At 36.1% G+C, this 22393-nt stretch overlaps 1 protein-coding gene across 1 annotated transcript in view; it reads right to left on the reverse strand.

Annotated features, from left to right (window-relative positions):
• Window positions 1-16842: 16842 nt before the first annotated feature.
• Window positions 16843-22393, reverse strand: part of ZMAT3 (zinc finger matrin-type 3) — an 84977-nt gene continuing 79426 nt past the window's right edge. Inside the window, exon 7 of the mRNA XM_053710158.1 lies at window positions 16843-21675. Coding sequence (XP_053566133.1) covers window positions 21467-21675 — 209 coding nt within the window. The 3' untranslated portion in view covers window positions 16843-21466. The remainder of the gene's footprint in view (window positions 21676-22393) is intronic.

A 22393-nucleotide genomic window follows, 5' to 3' on the forward strand; every position in this document is an offset into this window, starting at 1 on the left:
CATCAGATACCGGTGGGGAAGATGTGATGACAAAGTGACCCCTACCAAGGCACTACACAGGAATGCTGATGCAAGGTCAGAGCACCAGAACAACGGACCCCAAAGGAAGTCCAGAACACATTCCCGCACAGAAAACAACAGAGCAGCCAGAAGAAGAGGACCAGACTCTCTAAAGAGAGAAAAGGAAGAACTCCTTCCAAACACAACCTGAACACCAGAGGGAAAAACCAGGACAAGCATAGACAGAACTATACCAACACCACCCAGAACCCCAGCCCAATCCCAGATCCACAAATAAACCTGAAGAAGAGGACCCCAACCAAAGTTCTGGTCAGACACTCCGCACCTGAGGTAGGAACCCGAAAAAAATGGGAAATCTAGCAAAAACCTAGGAAAGGACAGCAAAAAAAATGCAGAACCGATCTCAAGGCAATAGAACCCACGACACAGAGCTAAACTCCGCGACATGCAGAAACTAGGGTCCCACATCGGGTCCCGACCCTAAGAGGGTGGAGAAATTTCTGGAAAAAAACAGAACCAGAACCGAAGCGAACAAGGCGACCCCCAAAAAAACACGTTCCAGCTAGAAGAAGCCTCCAGCAGCGAAAAAGGCGAACCAGGCCTCCACGTGGCAAGTCAGAGGCTAGCCACCCCACAGCAACGCTGCCGGATCATAGAGAATGCAGGCATGAACCCGCTAAGTCTCACATACCGACAAGCACTCCACCGCTGATCCACGATGAGGATCCATTAAAGAAAGAACGAAACAAGGTCCAGAGACCCTAGGAGTCTAAAACCACCAAAGGGTAGCAAGACCCAGGCCCAAAAACCACCCTAGTGGAGAAGGCCCCGCCCCCTGAAAGGAGAACCAAAGCGACACAGCGGAAGCCACCGACCCAGCCCGGGAGAGAGTGGCAAGCCCAATCTCTCCCGGTATGCGTACCCAAAGGCCCGGATGTATATGTATAGAACAGTTTGTGAAAACAAACAATAAAACATAAAACAAAACACACAAGGTCCCACCAGACCCGCCAGGTGCAACAGGCGTCACTGACAACACAATAAAGTGCACACAAATTCCGTACCCAACAGTCCGCAAACAACTTCCAAGGAAGCAACAAAAAGCAAGTCCATCCCAGAAATTCCAGAAGGAACAATCAAATAAAAAACTATCCTAACCGGATGAAAGAAAAAAAATGCAGCCCGAAGTCATCCGCCAAAAAAAACTCTGGGAAAGGACACAAGCAACCGACAGGAGACGATCAACATCTCACATAGTCTAGCTTGAAGCACCATTTAATGACACATTCCCCGACTGATAGAGGAGAGGATCCCTCAATAAGTTGTAAAGACGACGGAGTAGAACGCGTAGCTGCGCAATCCGATAACGAAAGGTGCAACATGGAGGAATATTCACCCCCAGAGGTAACTGAATAGACACACCCGAAGTCGGGACACCAGGGATAATCGGGCAAGAACACAACTGTGCAGAAACCTCTGGATCCTGCATGCGAACCAGCGCTATCAATATATTGAAGCGGAAATGACCCGCCATCTCCAGGGGAAACAAACCGCCCTGTGCAAAGGGAGAATTAACATTTAGGGTTACCCGCAAATGTAAAGGAAGGGTGCTGTTGGGAATCCGCCGCTTGAGGAACAGAGCCCAGAGGCTGATGGCTCAATAGGCCCTTAGTTCCCCAAGCCCAAGGAACCAGGCGCTCTAAGAAGGCACAAGAGGACTGATAAACCTGCAGTGGGGCCGAAGCACTTTCCTCACAAAAGGAAGAATCAGAATCAGAAACAAAGGCAGGCTCAGCTTAAGAATCCTCCATGGTTAAAACCAATAGAAATAAGGACAATATGAAAAAATGAACGCCACCTGACACCCACAATGGCTGGGGCACTCACCACCTCCTATGACAAGATCCAAACAAAGCAGAAAATCTTCATCGCCACACGTTCAGGAATGCGGAAGCGTAACAAACCCAACATAACAACGCCAGGTCAGAAGGTGAACCGTAAGCCAAAAAAGTGCCAGAAAAAGGCGGCAACTTGGCCCCACTAAATCCTTCAAGCAATTCTCCCATCTCAGCCTCAGAGCCAATACTTAATACACAAGCAGGGAGATCACATAAGAAACATGATTAAGGAACCAACCCTGTTCACAAATCCCCCCAAAGGAAGGAATTATTCCATGATTCCCAGATCGGAACAGAGGAGTCTCACAGAGACCCATACCTATCTGTCACATAACAACATAATATACATATTGATAAAATGAAACAATTTTACCGGAATCTACGCCGTGGAACAGGAACACGGCCCTTCAAGTGTGAAGGATAGTAGCGTCGCCTCCGTCATGGACTTGAGAGAAGACAACATTTGCCCAGGCCCTCACTGAGAGAGTAACAGGACTACTTAAAACTCCTGTCCCATTTCGAAGAGTACTACCCTCCACGAGAGACACACTTTACGTAAAAATAAATAAAAGTATTTTCTTTAAAAAATAAAACTTCTGACACTTCTCTGCCAACCTCCTGGGATGAAAGGCAAAGAATAACTGGTGGATAGGGGAAGTGGGAGGAGTATTTAAGCCTTTGGCTGGTGTGTCTTTGCCTCCTCCTGGTGGCCAGGTTCTTATTTCCCACAAGTAATGAATGCGGCTGTGGATTCCATACATGATTCCATACATGTAGTCACACCAGACAGTATACCACAATACCAAAGTGGAGGATAGCTAAACAGCTGTATATATACACATGTATATATAGATATATATATATATAGATATATATATATATATATGTATGTATGTATATATATATATATATATTGTATTTATGAATAAATAGAGCATATTCTGCTATGTGCAGCACATTGGAATATGAAATATTCATATTTTTATGTCGGGTTAGCGCACATGAGGATATGCGATCGGGTTTGTGTCAGAGTAGGGTGTTTTTTCCCCTTTTTTTGCTCCATTGACTTCTATGAGAGAATAGATTATAGCAAGCGCGATATTGTATGTCCGGCTTTTTGCGCGCGTCGGGTTAGCACAAGAGTGATACCTTTTTCTTTTAACTCGTAATACCAGCGCAATTGTGAAGCAAACGTTAGCCAATATTGTTAGCAGTAGGAGGAGGTTGCAACAGATTTCTTAGTGCACAGGACAGCACAAAAACTAAACAAACCACTGGTATGTGGTACTACTGTAGTGGGTCATGGCAAACAAATTGAAGAACATTCTATAACATCCTCTAAGATGCATTAAATTGTGCAATTAATCTGAATTGGGTATTTCTAATTAATGCTCAATGAACAGTAGCAGGAAGTACCTAATCAACCAATGAGCATTAACAGGAAGTATAATTAGCCAATAAGCATTAGCAGGGAGTACAGAACTGATGCTTTTTTTATTAATTTCAATTTCATTTTAAAAAAAACATAATTTATGTAAGAACTTACCTGATAAATTCATTTCTTTCATATTAGCAAGAGTCCATGAGCTAGTGATGTATGGGATATACATTCCTACCAGGAGGGGCAAAGTTTCCCAAACCTCAAAATGCCTACAAATACACCCCTCACCACACCCACAAATCAGTTTAATGAATAGCCAAGAAGTGGGGTGATAACAAAAAAGTGCGAAAGCATAAAAAATAAGGAATTGGAATAATTGTGCTTTATACAAAAAAATCATAACCACCACAAAAAGGGTGGGCCTCATGGACTCTTGCTAATATGAAAGAAATGAATTTATCAGGTAAGTTCTTACATAAATTATGTTTTCTTTCATGTAATTAGCAAGAGTCCATGAGCTAGTGACGTATGGGATAATGACTACCCAAGATGTGGATCTTTCCACGCAAGAGTCACTAGAGAGGGAGGGATAAAATAAAGACAGCCAATTCCGCTGAAAAATAATCCACACCCAAAATAAAGTTTAAATTTTATAATGAAAAAAACTGAAAATATAAGCAGAAGATTCAAACTGAAACAGCTTTCTGAAGTACTTTTCTACCAAAAACAGCTTCAGAAGAAGAAAACACATCAAAATGGTAGAATTTAGTAAAAGTATGCAAATAAGACCAAGTTGCTGCTTTGCAAATCTGATCAACCGAAGCTTCATTCCTAAACGCCCAGGAAGTAGAAACTGACCTAGTAGAATGAGCTGTAATCCTTTGAGGCGGAGTTTTACCCGACTCGACATAAGCATGATGAATTAAAGATTTCAACCAAGATGCCAAAGAAATGGCAGAGGCCTCCTGACCTTTCCTAGAACCGGAAAAGATAACAAATAGACTAGAAGTCTTTCGGAAATTCTTAATAGCTTCAACATAATATTTCAAAGCTCTAACTACATCCAAAGAATGCAATGATTTCTCCTTAGAATTCTTAGTATTAGGACATAATGAAGGAACCACAATTTCTCTACTAATGTTGTTGGAATTCACAACCTTAGGTAAAAATTCAAAAGAAGTTCGCAACACCGCCTTATCCTGATGAAACATCAGAAAAGGAGACTCACAAGAAAGAGCAGATAATTCAGAAACTCTTCTGGAAGAAGAGATGGCCAAAAGGAACAAAACTTTCCAAGAAAGTAATTTAATGTCCAACGAATGCATAGGTTCAAACGGAGGAGCTTGAAGAGCCCCCAGAACCAAATTCAAACTCCAAGGAGGAGAAATTGACTTAATGACAGGTTTTATACGAACCAAAGCTTGTACAAAACAATGAATATCAGGAAGATTAGCAATCTTTCTGTGAAAAAGAACAGAAAGAGCAGAGATTTGTCCTTTCAAGGAACTTGCAGACAAACCTTTCTCCAAACCATCCTGAAGAAACTGTAAAAGTCTCGGAATTCTAAAAGAATGCCAGGAAAAATGATGAGAAAGACACCAAGAAATATAAGTCTTCCAGACTCTATAATATATCTCCCTAGATACAGATTTACGAGTCTGTAACATAGTATTAATCACAGAGTCAGAGAAACCTCTTTGACTAAGAATCAAGCGTTCAATCTCCATACCTTTAAATTTAAGGATTTGAGATCCTGATGGAAAAAAGGACCTTGCGACAGAAGGTCTGGTCTTAACGGAAGAGTCCACAGTTGGCAAGAGGCCATCCGGACAAGATCCGCATACCAAAACCTGTGAGGCCATGCTGGAGCTACCAGCAGAACAAACGAGCATTCCTTCAGAATCTTGGAGATCACTCTTGGAAGAAGAACTAGAGGCGGAAATATATAAGCAGGATGATACTTCCAAGGAAGTGACAATGCATCCACTGCTTCCGCTTGAGGATCCCGGGATCTGGACAGATACCTCGGAAGTTTCTTGTTTAGATGAGAGGCCATCAGATCTATTTCTGGAAGTCCCCACATTTGGACAATCTGAAGAAATACCTCTGGGTGAAGAGACCATTCGCCCGGATGCAACGTTTGGCGACTGAGATAATCCGCTTCCCAATTGTCTATACCTGGGATATGAACCGCAGAAACTAGACAGGAGCTGGATTCCGCCCAAACCAGAATTCGAGATACTTCTTTCATAGCCAGAGGGCTGTGAGTCCCTCCTTGATGATTGATGTATGCCACAGTTGTGACATTGTCTGTCTGAAAACAAATGAACGATTCTCTCTTTAGAAGAGGCCAAGACTGAAGAGCTCTGAAAATTGCACGGAGTTCCAAAATATTGATCGGTAATCTCACCTCCTGAGATTCCCAAACCCCTTGTGCCGTCAGAGACCCCCACACAGCTCCCCAACCTGAAAGACTTGCATCTGTTGAGATTACAGTCCAGGTCGGAAGAACAAAAGAAGCCCCCTGAACTAAACAATGGTGATCTGTCCACCACGTCAGAGAGTGTCGTACAATCGGTTTTAAAGATATTAATTGAGATATCTTTGTGTAATCCCTGCACCACTGGTTCAGCATACAGAGCTGAAGAGGTCGCATGTGAAAACGAGCAAAGGGGATCGCGTCCGATGCAGCAGTCATAAGACCTAGAATTTCCATGCATAAGGCTACCGAAGGGAATGATTGTGACTGAAGGTTTCGACAAGCTGATATCAATTTTAGACGTCTCTTGTCTGTCAAAGATAGAGTCATGGACACTATCTGGATGAATCGGAATATGCAGATATGCATCCTGTAAATCTATTGTAGACATATAATGCCCTTGCTGAACAAAAGGCAGGATAGTCCTTACAGTTACCATTTTGAATGTTGGTATCCTTACATAACGATTCAATATTTTTAGATCCAGAACTGGTCTGAAGGAATTCTCCTTCTTTGGTACAATGAAGAGATTTGAATAAAACCCCAGCCCCTGTTCCAGAACTGGAACTGGCATAATTACTCCAGCCAACTCTAGATCTGAAACACATTTCAGAAATGCTTGAGCCTTCGCTGGATTTACTGGGACACGGGAAAGAAAAAATCTCTTTGCAGGAGGATTTATCTTGATTCCAATTCTGTACCCTTCTGAAACAATATTCTGAATCCAAAGATTGTGAACAGAATTGATCCAAATTTCTTTGAAAAAACGTAATCTGCCCCCTACCAGCTGAGCTGGAATGAGGGCCGCACATTCATGTGGACTTAGGAGCTGGGTTTGATTTTCTAAAAGGCTTGGATTTATTCCAGACTGGAGATGGTTTCCAAACTGATACCGCTCCTGAGGATGAAGGATCAGGCTTTTGTTCCTTGTTGTGACGAAAGGAACGAAAACGATTATTAGACCTAAATTTACCTTTAGATTTTTTATCCTGTGGTAAAAAAGTTCCTTTCCCTCCAGTAACAGTTGAGATAATAGAATCCAACTGAGAACCAAATAATTTATTACCCTGGAAAGAAAGGGAAAGCAGAGTAGACTTAGAAGACATATCAGCATTCCAAGTTTTAAGCCATAAAGCTCTTCTAGCTAAAATAGCTAGAGACATATACCTGACATCAACTCTAATGATATCAAAGATGGCATCACAAATAAAATTATTAGCATGTTGAAGAAGAATAATAATGCTATGAGAATTATGATCTGCTACTTGCTGCGCTAAAGCTTCCAACCAAAAAGTTGAAGCTGCAGCAACATCCGCCAAAGATATAGCAGGTCTAAGAAGATTACCTGAACACAAGTAAGCTTTTCTTAGAAAGGATTCAATTTTCCTATCTAAAGGATCCTTAAAGGAAGTACCATCTGCCGTAGGAATGGTAGTACGCTTAGCAAGAGTAGAGACAGCCCCATCAACCTTAGGGATTTTGTCCCAAAACTCTAATCTGTCAGATGGCACAGGATATAATTGCTTAAAACATTTAGAAGGAGTAAATGAATTACCCAAATTATTCCATTCCCTGGAAATTACTTCAGAAATAGCACCAGGAACAGGAAAAACTTCTGGAATAACTACAGGAGATTTAAAAACCTTATCTAAACGTTTAGATTTAGTATCAAGAGGACCAGAATCCTCAATTTCTAATGCAATTAGGACTTCTTTAAGTAAAGAACGAATAAATTCCATTTTAAATAAATATGAAGATTTATCAGCATCAACCTCTGAGACAGAATCCTCTGAAACAGAAGAACCATTATCAGAATCAGAATGATGATGTTCATTTAAAAATTCATCTGAAAAATGAGAAGTTTTAAAAGACTTTTTACGTTTACTAGAAGGAGGAATAACAGACATAGCCTTCTTAATGGATTTAGAAACAAAATCTCTTATGTTATCAGGAACACTCTGAGTATTAGATGTTGATGGAACAGCAACAGGTAATGTAACTTTACTAAAGGAAATATTATCTGCATTAACAAGTTTGTCATGACATTCAATACAAACAACAGCTGGAGGAACAGCTACCAAAAGTTTACAGCAGATACACTTAGCTTTGGTAGCTCCAGCACCAGGCAGCGATTTTCCAGAAGTATCTTCTGACTCAGCTTCAACATGGGACATCTTGCAATATGTAATAGAAAAAACAACATATAAAGCAAAATTGATCAAATTCCTTAAATGACAGTTTCAGGAATGGGAAAAAAATGCCAGTGAACAAGCTTCTAGCAACCAGAAGCAATAAAAAATGAGACTTAAATAATGTGGAGACAAAAGTGACGTCCATATTTTTTTAACGTCAAATAAGACGCCCACATTATTTGGCGCCTAAATGCTTTTGGCGCCAAAAATGACGCCACATCCGGAACGCCGACATTTTTGGCGCAAAAGAACGTCAAAAATAACGCAACTTCTGGCGACACGTATGACGCCGGAAACAGAAAAAAAAATTTGCGCCAAAAAAGTCCGCGCCAAGAATGACGCAATAAAATGAAGCATTTTCAGCCCCCGCGAGCCTAACAGCCCACAGGGAAAAGTCAAATTTTAAGGTAAGAAAAAAATTGTTTAATTCAAATGCATTATCCCAAATAGGAAACTGACTGTCTGAAAATAAGGAATGTTGAACATCCTGAGTCAAGGCAAATAAATGTTTGAATACATATATTTAGAACTTTATAAAAAAGTGCCCAACCATAGCTTAGAGTGTCACAGAAAATAAGACTTACTTACCCCAGGACACTCATCTACATGATGTAGAAAGCCAAACCAGTACTGAAACGAAAATCAGCAGAGGTAATGGTATATATATAAGAGTATATCGTCGATCTGAAAAGGGAGGTAAGAGATGAATCTCTACGACCGATAACAGAGAACCTATGAAATAGACCCCGTAGAAGGAGATCATTGAATTCAAATAGGCAATACTCTCCTCACATCCCTCTGACATTCACTGCACGCTGAGAGGAAAACCGGGCTCCAACCTGCTGCGGAGCGCATATCAACGTAGAATCTAGCACAAACTTACTTCACCACCTCCATAGGAGGCAAAGTTTGTAAAACTGATTTGTGGGTGTGGTGAGGGGTGTATTTGTAGGCATTTTGAGGTTTGGGAAACTTTGCCCCTCCTGGTAGGAATGTATATCCCATACGTCACTAGCTCATGGACTCTTGCTAATTACATGAAAGAAAAAAGAGCTTTTACTTTACATGTTTTCATGGGGTAAAAATTAATTCACCGCATAGGTGTCTCAGTTATGTTCCTAATCATACTCATAGTTTTTAAATGACATGATCCAAAAGTTATTATTTCTATTATTAGATTATATATGGCCTAATTGAGATATTTCTATACTATATTCAACATATGTAATGAAAGCTACTATCCAAAAGCTATTATTTCTATACTTGGACTATAGATAGTCTATATGAGATATTTCTTTATTATATTCAACATATGCCATGAAAGCTATTTATAAAATTGGCTATTATGTTTATTGCTTTCAGAATCAAAGAATAAGTTGAAAATGTGAGGTTTTTCTTTAACATATTTTGCATAACTGTGATGAAACAGATATGTTTGTTTATTGTGATAATCTGATGTGAATGTTCTTTGCTTTGGTATACTTTTGACACCTGGGAAATCATTTGTCTGTTATTTTACACATTTAACCTCAATAAAAAATATAAAAAAAAAAATTCACCATCTTTACATGCTGTTCTTTGATATGGATAACAGAAATATTTTGAGTATAGTGTCATTAAGATACTAAGGCCCATGAAGTGTGTCATACAGGCAGGCTGTAAAGGTCTGAGGTGAACAATGGCTGTTGAATGCAGTCATATAGGAGTGTTTTAGAGGATAAATATATCTGGAGTGGCTAGGTACTAGAGAAACTGTCAAACTAGAGTTAACAAAGTGCTGTAGATAAACTGACACACACAGGTACTGAAGTGAAAATAGATATTCTGAAGTGTTGGAGTAAGAAAATGTCTGAACTGAACAAAGATTAAATAAACATATTGAGGGGTTAGGGCTATTAGTGTGGGCAAGTTCTGTACATAATAATGACAATATTAAAGTAAACAACAAATGAAAATGCAAAAAGGTTTAGATACCAAATGTCCTTTGTTTTTATTTACAATGTCTTAGGCCTCCCAAATCCACCGTAACATTGCAATTGTTTTGTGTATATATACAGTAAAAAAACATGCGAAACTATTAAATTAAAATACACAGAATGCAATGCATCAAAACAGAATTCATACTTTTCTTAATTCTATGTTTTATGTACATATAGATACAAAACACTATGGGCTAGATTACGACTGGAGCGCTATTTATCGCTCCCACGTGTGCACTAACTGTGCTAAAAGTAAGTTTATTTGCGCACATCGGGTAGCGTGCATATTACAACTTAAAAGAAAAGTTTTTGCAAGAGCGCTTACCCGACGCACGCAAAAAGCCAAACTTCGAATATTGCAACCCTACTCGCACGTTAACTCCATTGTGCTTAACCAAAGTGCGCTAGCCCAACATGAAATATTAATATGCATATTTCTACATATATATGATGTTTTTTTTTAAATAAAATATATATCTATACCTATATATAGATATATACATTGCCAAGGGCTCCAATGCACACACATGCATATATATATATATATGTCTATTATTATGTGTTTGTATATAAGTCTGTAAATATATATATATATAAACAAGTTAACGTCCAGCACCAATTCTGTCCTCGGTAAGGGTGCAAGCAGCCGCTGTCTCACCTTGACAGGTATTAATATGCAAAATAGAAATGGCTGCAGCACTCCAAGTTGTTTTTTTATAACATTTTTATTACAAGCAGTGAAATACAGGCGACGTTTCGGGCTTCTGCCCTTTCTCAAGCCAAGTGATTAGTACATAATCCAACTCCACCTTTTATAGGCAGTCCATGTGACACAACACAACACAGGTGTAAATAATTACAATTGTGATAATACATATTCTTTCAACAGAATAAAAATAATCAATAAACAGTGATTTTGTTTCATAATCATAACTATGCATTTCTTATACAAAAAACCTTGTGATTTTCAACATATGTAATTCTTTAAACACCTTCTTATTGTTAAATATTTAGTGTTAATATGAGGAGAATATAAAGTGACCTTAACAGTTCATTATCTTATCTGTGAATTATGTGAGATACTTTCATGTTAGTGATTTTTCATTACCATTTATTAATGCTATTTAAAAAAATCTTTATTTTATTAAAAACAGTAATCAAACTAACAACTAAATTCTAATCTTGCAAGATATGTTTTTTCTCTGATGGATGTTAAACAGGGGAATGCACACACTCAAATATGATTTACTATATGTAAACCATACCAATAGCATTCGAAATGAAAACCTTATGTTTCTTCCAAACAACCTATTTTTATATTATGTTATTCAGCACATCTCTTTTTTCAAGTTGTTCTCTTTTCTTTAATTGAATCTTGATCTAAATCATAGAGAAAAAGTTTACAGTAAGTTATCACAATCAACTCATTATAGAAACAAGAACAGGTTATAGTCTTTATTTAAACCTTTAGGGTGCATACTTTCTAGTCTATTGATCCAAATAACCTCTCTCTGCTGTAGTTTTTTAACCCTATCCTGTCCCCTTCTCTGTATTGGAACATGTTCAAGGATTTGAAACCTTAACTGGTTAACATTATGGTTTTTCTCTTTAAAGTGTGCAGATACAGGTAAATCTGAGATGGCCTTACGTATGGTGTATTTGTGTTGTGTGAGTCTGTCTTTAATTTTTTGGGTAGTTTCCCCTATGTATATTAATCCACAGGGACATTTTAGAGAATATATGACATGATCCGTTAGTTGTTAGTTTGATTACTGTTTTTAATAAAATAAAGATTTTTTTAAATAGCATTAATAAATGGTAATGAAAAATCACTAACATGAAAGTATCTCACATAATTCACAGATAAGATAATGAACTGTTAAGGTCACTTTATATTCTCCTCATATTAACACTAAATATTTAACAATAAGAAGGTGTTTAAAGAATTACATATGTTGAAAATCACAAGGTTTTTTGTATAAGAAATGCATAGTTATGATTATGAAACAAAATCACTGTTTATTGATTATTTTTATTCTGTTGAAAGAATATGTATTATCACAATTGTAATTATTTACACCTGTGTTGTGTTGTGTCACATGGACTGCCTATAAAAGGTGGAGTTGGATTATGTACTAATCACTTGGCTTGAGAAAGGGCAGAAGCCCGAAACGTCGCCTGTATTTCACTGCTTGTAATAAAAATGTTATAAAAAAACAACTTGGAGTGCTACAGCCATTTCTATTTTGCATATATATATATATATATATATATATATATATATATATATATATATATATATATATATATATATATAAAAAAGACATGTATATGTATGTATCTTTATGTTAAAGCCCTTTGCTTGCCTTTTTTTTTCTAACACCTGAGACCTCATATCTCTGAACCCTTATAACTTTGTATTGCAATTTTGTTAAAATAATTTTATTAGATAGTGTTATTATGTTATTAACTGTACTTTTAAATGTATTTTTAATGTGTTTTGTGCAACTTTTTTGTTGAGCGTAACAGTTAACCAGAGCTCTTAAATTGCGCTATCCTTAAGCAAATTGAATTAAATTGTGCTCATGCGAACACTTTAGCTTTCAACTCATAGTATGTGTGTTACTTCTGACGTGCGCATAGAGTCACAATAAACCCCTTATCGCTTGCGCGCAACTGCTGGCATGCCACTCGTAATCTAGCCCTATATTGGATTACAAGCAGTAATATACAACATTTTTTCCAAACAATATATAATTATAAAATTACTGGTAAAAGCTAAAAATATAATACTTTGAGGTGTGGTATTAGTACACTAAAAAGTATTATGTATTATAAAAAGATTATATTGTGGTAATGCCCCAATCCATGTTTTAGATTTCTATATCATGTGCATAAATAGATCACTTCAGATGACAAATGGATAAACCATTAGAAATATAGACTTATTGAACAGTTCACTAATTAACTAAAATAAAAATGTGCTCATGTAGAATTATATACATACATATATTCTGTAGTCTACTCCATGTACTTATAGCAGCATTTGTTTTATCAAGATGCAAAGCAAAGTTATTGTGTGTGTGTATAAATTATAATTTTCAAATTGAAACAATACTGAAAAGATAAAGACATAAATATCATGAATAATCCATCAAAAAAATTTAAAGAACACATTTTGAAAAAAACAGAAATAGAATGAACATTTTTGTAAATTCCTTCTTTTTTTTTACATCAGAAAAGTCTAAAATACTGTTAAAATGCAGAAAATGATTACAGGTGAAAAGGTTACAAGACATTTAGGAAATGAAATCAACAGTCTTTAGTGTTTTTAGATATCCAGCATGCCACTGTAAGCTGTATGGCCCCTATGTATACCTGTGTATTTTAATAAACATATCAATTCTAGCTGTACTGAAGTTAGGTACAGAAATATGAATAATACTGAAGCAGACAGGAAGCACTGGACCAGTTGAATGTGCTTTTAACATCCTCCGCTCTTTATACAGATTTTTGCTTCATGTTGTTTAGAGATGGAATATGTCTTTCACCAGCTTTTTAAATATATTTTACTGTAGTAAAATGTACTAGTTTTGCTGAGGTACTAGGTCCTATATCTCAATATTTTTTTTAAATAATATTTCCTCCTTAGAATTCAGAGTACAATTTCATTTATTAGTCTTGCCAGAACAATATCTTAAATCAATTAGATTCTATAGACTAAGTGACAGCAGCTGTATGGTACAGCATAGATCATTTTAAAAAAAAAAGAACAATGTTAATGATTTAGTAAACCACAAAAGGCCTGTAGATTAGCTGGACAGTTTGTTTCTATTTTCCACCAATTTGTTTCTAGAACTTTGTGGCAGTGAGTGACTTAACACTCCTACGTACAGTGCAATCACTATTGATCAAATGACAGCCGTAATAAACGCAAAGAAAAATCCAATAGAGTTATCTTGACGTGGCACATCATTTGTCGATTATAAAAATACTTTAAACATGTTTTGTAAACAATGCCAAACGAATCATATTCACCTTTATTTGCACAGTGTATTTAGTTATTAGTCACTTTAGACACATAAATAACTAATAACAATACACTCTGGTAATTATTTAAAATTCAAATTTACACTACAGCAACAATGTATTACATTTATAAGTTAGTTAAAAGAAAGCTTTCACCCACCCCCACAAAAAAAATAATAATACAGTGGCAATAACTGGCCTGCAACACTGCTCCTACTACTAAAGATGGGGGGAATCTCATCTGTATGATTACTTTTTTTTTTCCTCAATCATTTTGCCTAATTTTACCATGAAAATATAGAGGGTTCTTCTTTGAACAAAAGTAGAAAAGATTCCAACAATAAACAAAATGGACAAGTACAAAGAAGAAAAATAATTTGGAACCAGTATAAAATAACTCAGCATGCTTTGCTAATTCAGCTGTTAATAATTTGTTTAAATGCCACATGTAGTTAAATGTTCATATAATATGTATCAAATTAATTATACTGTAATCCATGCATTAATTAAAAACTAAAAAATTGTAAAATAAAAATCTATTACACCAGCACATTCCCTTATCTCCATTATTATTGAAATAATATTGCAGATCCCTCTTGAGTTTTGCTCTAAGACAAATATTTTATAATATTTGTCTCTGTAAATACCAGCATGGTTATTATTGCTGACAATATATATATAGATGTTAATTTAAAATTATATACATTTAAAAATCAAGACAGACTAGTTTTTAGAAAAAAACATACAATCAGATTGTGATGCTATTTACAATTCACACAACTTTTTTAGTGACTCTGTGCATCTAATTGACATTATTGTCTGTCTACAGAGAGAGAGAAAAGCTAGAGGAAGGCAGAGGCTTGAGTATTAAAAACTGGTTATATTTGAATTTAATTTGCACAAAAACTATACATTCGTACTATCTCAATGAGGACTGCATATGAAACATTTTAAAGCTAATTTACCGTATCAATGTCCCTTGAAACTCCTTCATTAAAATGAAGGTATATAGAAGAGTGATAATTTTGTGACCAAGAGTCCTAAACTACATCTCATAAAATCAAATGATATTTATCTTTATTTTACTATTAAACTAGAATATTAATTGCAGATCTTATATCTTACCAAATGATTAGTCCAGTGTTCCTCAAAACCTTTTTTTTGGAACACTGACATATTCTATTGCAAATAATTAGCAGTTTCTCCAGAAAATTATACTAAGATTATGTGGTTATAGAGATGGTCTGCTCACTCATTTTTCACTGTAAAGGTGTATTTCAGCTTTGTGATTATGGGTTCCTGAAGGTCATTTTGAGATATCAAGCATTCTAATGAATAACATTTATTTAACACTGTCTTATATAAATCAAGAGAATAAAGGGGCACCTCATAGTGAACACTGTGTGCATATGGACAAGGAGTAATATAATATAAAACTCACAATTTAGTTGGCACTAGTAAAAGTGCAAACAGGCAGGCTGACAATCACAGCAGTCAGCTCACTGGATACTGATCCCGTATCAGGGGTAGCTCAGAGATCTCTCCTGCGTCTGGGTGGATGTACTCTTCAAATCCTTAGTTTCCAGTCGGGGATACACCAATGTGAATCACACGCCAAGCTTGAATGAATGGTGTGTTAGAAAAACAAACCACTTGTGAAATGATCACAGATAGGGACCTCCGTAGAAGTTAAAAGTAAGAAGCAGACTTCTCCGTGATAAAACTTAAAAGCAAAGTTTCTTTTTTAGATATTAGTCATCATTTATTTTTTGCCTAATATGTCTATACCTAATACAGTGCAAATTATCTTACAAAGATATATGAATAATGAAAAATCTTTTATTGAAATATGTGGTCTGTAACACATTGTTTTTTATGAACTTCTAGTAGTTCTCCAAATGTTCGCAAGTACATTCAATAACCTACATAGATTGGCTCATAATTAACACCATTTGCAAACTTAGTTTCCAGTCGGGGATACACCAATGTGAAACACACGTCAAGCTTGAATGAATGGTGTGTTAGAAAAACAAACCACTTGTGGAATGATCACAGATAGGGACTTCCGTAGAAGTTAAAAGTAAGAAGCAGACTCCTCCGTGATAAAACTTAAAAGCAAAGTTTTTAATCAATATTGCAATGCGTTTCTCGACCTTGTACATGGTCAATTCATCAGGCAACAGACATATAAAAACAAATAAAAAGCCGCTTTTTTATGCAGCCACATTGAATTGTATTGGCTATCCAGAGTTTTCAAATTATCCTATGATGTGTGGAGGGAACGTCTGCAGGTGTCTATTAGTTGAGATGGATAATTAACTGCATTGAAAAAAAATGCTAAAGTTATATAACCAACATTATTGCCGGTTTAGTTTGCAAATGGTGTTAATTATGAGCCAATCTATGTAGGTTATTGAATGTACTTGCGAACATTTGGAGAACTACTAGACGTTCATAAAAAACAATGTGTTACACACCACATATTTCAATAAAAGATTTTTCATTATTCATATATCTTTGTAAGATAATTTGCAATGTATTAGGTATAGACATATTAGGCAAAAAATAAATGATGACTAATATCTAAAAAAGAAACTTTGCTTTTAAGTTTTATCACAGAGAAGTCTGCTTCTTACTTTAAACCTCTACGGAGGTCCCTATCTGTGATCATTCCACAAGTGGTTTGTTTTTCTAACACACCATTCATTCAAGCTTGACGTGTGATTCACATTCGTGTATCCCCGACTGGAAACTAAGGATTTGAAGAGTACATTTGCCCAGACGCAGGAGAGATCTCTGAGCTACCCCTGATACGGGATCAGTATCCAGTGAGCTGACTGCTGTGATTGTCAGCCTGCCTGTTTGCACTTTTACTAGTGCCAACTAAATTGTGAGTTTTATCTTATATTACTCCTTGTCCATACGCACACAGTGTTCACTATGAGGTGCCCCTTTATTCTCTTGATTTAGATCACCACGGGGAACCGAGATCACTCTCCATAATTGGAGCTGCCTCTGAAATCGGATTTACATCTACACAGAGAAATATATTTTAAATGGACTAATAAGTTATATACATTGGTTGCTAGACACTGTATCAAAACATCTCATTCAGAGTGGCAATATTATAACAAAGTGTCAATATTCTTATTGTCAGTTCAACATTTTACAATTGTCCTATATTTATTGTTTTAACGATTCACTCTCCTTATTAGTTAAGAGTGCGGCACCTCTCTGGGTGTTTCCACCTAGCATTTCCATTGTCTTATATACACTGTCTTTATAGTATACACAAGTTCAATAGAGTTAATGAAACACTTCTACAAAGAGTTGTGGTAAATGTTTATACTGTACATTATTACAGCAAGACATAATTTTATTAATAAACATATAACAGCAAAAATACTCTACGTTAATTTACAAACCATACCAAAGCATGGTAAACACATTCATTCCCAAAGACAATAACATTAACTCCTATTTTAACTTATGATATGTTGAATAAAATTTTAATAACTTTACACTGTGGCTCAATTTTACATGAGTAAGAATCGACCTATTTTCCTTTTTTGCTAATGCCTTTTATAAAGTGGTCTTTAAAAGTCTGGAAGGTAAATCAGCATAGCAACATACTGTCATGATTGTACTAATATATGGTTACAAAACTAGATGACCAGTTTGGTCACTGCTTCTATTCAATCTACTACCCAAAAACACTCGGCTAGATTACGAGTTTTTGACGGTAAGGCTTGCGGGGCTAACAAGCCTTTTTTTCCTACCGCTCCCTTAAGACAACGCTGGTATTACAGGTTTTTTACTTACTTTTGTACTTATTTTAGCTAGGTAGTTATTAAATAGTTAATAACTATTTAATAACCATTGTACCTAGTAAAAATAAATACAAAGTTGCCTGTAAAATAAATATAAATCCTAAGCTAGCTGCAATGTAACTATTAGTTATATTGTAGCTAGCTTAAGGTTTATTTTATAGGTATGTATTTAGTTTTAAATAGGATTAATTTATTTAACTATGTTACATTTATTTAGTTTAATTTAAATTATATTTAAGTTAGGGGGGTGTTAGGGTTAGACTTAGGTTTAGGCGTTAATACCTTTAATATAGTAGCGGCGACGTTGGGGGTGGCAGATTAGGGGTTAATAAATGTAAGTAGGTGTCGGCGATGTTAGGGACGGCAGATTAGGGGTTAATAAAATGTAACTAGTGTTTGCAAGGTGGGAGTGCGCCGGTTTAGGGGTTAATACATTTATTAAAGTGGCGGTGATGTCTGATCGGCAGATTAGGGGTTAATATATTTAATTAAGCGTTTCCGATGTGGGGGGGGGGCTCGGTTTAGGGGTTAATAGGTAGGTGTTAGTGTACTTTGTAGCACTTTAGTTAAGAGTTTTATGTTACGGCGTTAGCCCATAAAACTCTTAACTACTGACTTTTAAATGCGGTAGGAGTCTTGACAGGAGAGGGTCTAGCGCTCACTTATTCCAAGACTCGTAATACTGGCGTTAGGCAAATCCCATTAAAAAGATAGGATACGCAATTGACGTAAGGGATTTGCGGTAGCCTTGAGTCGCGGAAGAAAAGTGAGTGTTACACCTGTACCTGTCAGACTCGTAATACCAGCGGGCGTTAAAAAGCAGCGTTGGGACCTCTCAACGTTGCTTTTTAAGGCTGACGTCAAACTCGTAATCTAGGCGACTGTCTTTTCAAAGGGTACAGATAAAAGTATCACATCTGAGAAAATTTAATTTGTAAATTGTAAAATATTCTGTTTCAGCAATGAATTAGGGCTCTGCTGCTCTACATAGTACATAAGGTTATTTTGTAGCATAAGAACATTATGGCAGCAGATAAGAATCAGAAAGTTTACCAAGTCAGTGTATATATCTATCTAAAATTTCCTATAGAAATATACTGTACATACAGCACTCTCAAATTTCCTTATTGTTTTTGTCCCTACCTACAACAACATTTCTCCACAAATCAATCACCCTTTCTACAAAAAAAGTGCTTGTGCAAATTACTCCATAACATTTTTCCTAAAATATGAAATCACAGACCAAAATCCTTGTTATGGTGTTATGGTGTAGCCCTCTTTGAGAAAATCATTTCAACCTCAGGTTAATCCATTAAAGCATTTAAAGGTTTCTATCACAATAAAGATAAGAAGCATAAACCCAATATAAAATCTTGCACCAAACATTCTCTGAAAACTATAAGGACATAAATGGCATGAATATTAAATGTCCTTCTATAAATGATATGACACTACTCTTTCAAATGAGGAGTCTTATGACATACTGTATGTCTATCTATCTATCTGGATAGATAGATATAGATAAATATGAAAGGGAGATACATTGGAAATACTGGCTTCCTTAGAGCTGCCATAACACATAAATGAGACAACTGCTGCCATGTACTGTTCTAATAATCCCCTGGTAGCTGGACATATACAGTACTACTCATTTGGAAGATAATAATTACTTATTTATTCTGTAGGGCCTCATACAGTCAATATATAAGGTAGGTAACTGCCATTGTTATGGCTATTACAATGAGTTAGTCGGGCACGAGTCCCCTCATTATTTCTAAAATGGAGTCTCACATCCATCTATCTGTGTGTTGTTTTTTTGAGTTGACAAAAAAGCATCTATGAAGTTAAAATATTCTTAGAAAAGCTCAGATATTGTGCTGGTCTTCACAGGATAAGGCTATTGAGATGTTATACTTTCTCATTAAACATTGTTTCCTTTGATTGTACATTCCCATGAGAATTTTTCATTCACAGAACATCAAGTATCTGAAATTCCATCAATTGTCTATAAAGGCCTAACATGCAGGTAACATGCTGAGGACAGCTAGATAAAGACCTAGTGTTAAATCAAATGTGTGCAATTGAAAGGGATATTAAAGTCAAAATTAAACTGTTTTCAAATGTGCTTTGTTCTCTTGGTACCCCTTGTTGAATAACAATATGCACATATCCTACACTAGTGGGAGCTAGCTGCTAAATTGGTGCCTGCACACATTTGTCTCTTGTGATTGGCTAACTAGATGTGTTCAGCTAGCCAGTTGTGCAATGCTGTTCCTTCAGCGATGAATAACAAGAGAATGAAGCAAATTTGATAAAAGAGGTAATTTGGAAAAATGCATGTACTTGTATGTTCTACCCGAAATGTTGGGGTTTCCTGTCCCTTTATGGCCAGGGTCCACAACAAACAAGCTGCTCATTTTTGTGAATGGTTCATTAGTGTAATTTTTATCTTCCTTTGTGTGAGGTATTTATTTCATGCTCATTATACTAAATAATTGCTCTTCTGGGTTTTTTTTAATATACAAGTATCCATTTGTATTCAAATTAGAAGAATTCTAAAAATCTATTTGCCACCCTGCAAGTGAAATAAAAAAAAAGAAAACCTAATGTGGTTCGTTCTGAAATGGTTGGACACCTTCAAGCTACATCCACTTATTGTATAGATGCACAGGAGTGGGAAAGCAAACATTAAACCATGTAACTAACTATATATATATATACACACACACACACAAACACACATATACAAGTATACACACACACAAACACACATATACAAGTATACACACACACACACAAACACACATATACAAGTATACACACACACACACAAACACACATATACAAGTATTACAGTTATGAAAGGATATATACATAAGAATATGTAAATTATAAAAATACTAATTCTGAATTAACTGGCCATAGTCCCACAAGGGAATTATCCCTATAGCTGCAGGTGATATTTTCTATATCTCTTCCTGCAGCAAAGGGATTAAGTGCAAAAATATGAATTTATACATGTTTGGCAATCTGTAATATCTGCATCTCATTGCACAGTAATTAATGAAATGCCCATTTGGTAACAAAGTACTAGTATCAAACACAGTGATGAGCTATTTAACATCTTTTCAGTGGTAAATCACAATATATATGTCGTCCCAAGATTAGAATGTGAAATATCTTGGCAATTCTTTCTTTTTCTAGTATTACCTGTGCATCTGAAACAGCATGTGGTCAAATATATTGTTTATAACTGTCTCTTCCAGAGTCTTTGGAATAGCAGCAGCATCACACACTATTAATAACTAAATATAGTGTGAACAGAAGATACAAGTCCTACCATATAGAGATGGAGGTAGTGCATTATTAGCAATCACTAACATTTAGAATGTGATTTTTAACTACATTAAATTATAACTGAAGTATTATTTTGATGAACTATTATTTCAAAAGGCATTGTGTTTATAATAACTCTTTAAGTGAACTTGACTTTCAGTAATATAATCATGTGACGGCGTAACTGCAGCTACATTATTAGGCAATGAAAAGTGTTAGGTACTGCACTTGAAAGGCCTCCAAATTAAATGGTAACAGGGTAAATGAGCAATGGTTACAAAACATATTGATACGCCAATGAACTTCAAAGAGGCCTTATCACTACATGTATCCCAAGTTCTCCATCTCGCTGCGGTAGCGTTGCTCGGAAACCTTGCTTTTGTGCTGCTTTGTCTCCAAATGCTGCCGGAACTCCGCCTCCTCGCTAGCACCTGCATTGCACATTGAACAGTAGAACTGGCCACTAGGGGTCACACACATAGCCAGATCTCTGGGAATTCTCTGGCGAGAACGAGGGTTGAAATAGGGACCTGAGAAGAACAAGTCTTTGTTAACATCCTTAAGAAATAAAAAAGAATTTAAAATTCTCGGAAACAAGCTACAACCTACAAAAATGACATAGGTGATGTACACTGTAAGCTCAGGAAACATTTATTTACATTTTATTTAAAGGGACACTGAACCCAAGTTTTTTCTTCTGTGATTCAGATAGTGCATGCAATTTTAAGCAACTTTCTAATTTACTCTTATTATCAATTTTCTTCATTCTCTTGCTATCTTTATTTGAAAAAGAAGGCACCTAAGCTTTTTGTTTGGTTGAGAACACTGGAAAGCACTTTCTCATTGGAGGATTAATTTATCCACCAATCAGCAAAAACAACCCAGGTTGTTCACCAAAAATGGGCCTGCATCTAAACTTACATTCTGGCATTTTAAATAAAAATACAAAGAAAATAAAGAGAAAATTTGATAATAGGATTATTTAGAAAGTTGCTTAAAATTGCATGCTCTATCTGAATCACGAAAGAAAAAAATTTGGGTTCAGTGTCCCTTTAAAGTTACAAAGGTACTTATCAAGGTGAATAATATAGCATTTTTAAAAGAAATTTAGAGACAAGCCTCTTTGATGAGGATACTAGTTCTTATGCCTTGTGTTTAAAAAACATGAAAATTATAGGAAACAGGATTCTCACATGGCTTTTTGCAAGAACTTTGACAGACCTTCTAGGAAGCAAAAGCCAGTGAAAG

The sequence above is a fragment of the Bombina bombina genome, chromosome 4 (genome assembly GCF_027579735.1).
Source record: "Bombina bombina isolate aBomBom1 chromosome 4, aBomBom1.pri, whole genome shotgun sequence".
In the NCBI taxonomy this organism is placed as follows: Eukaryota; Metazoa; Chordata; class Amphibia; order Anura; family Bombinatoridae; genus Bombina; species Bombina bombina.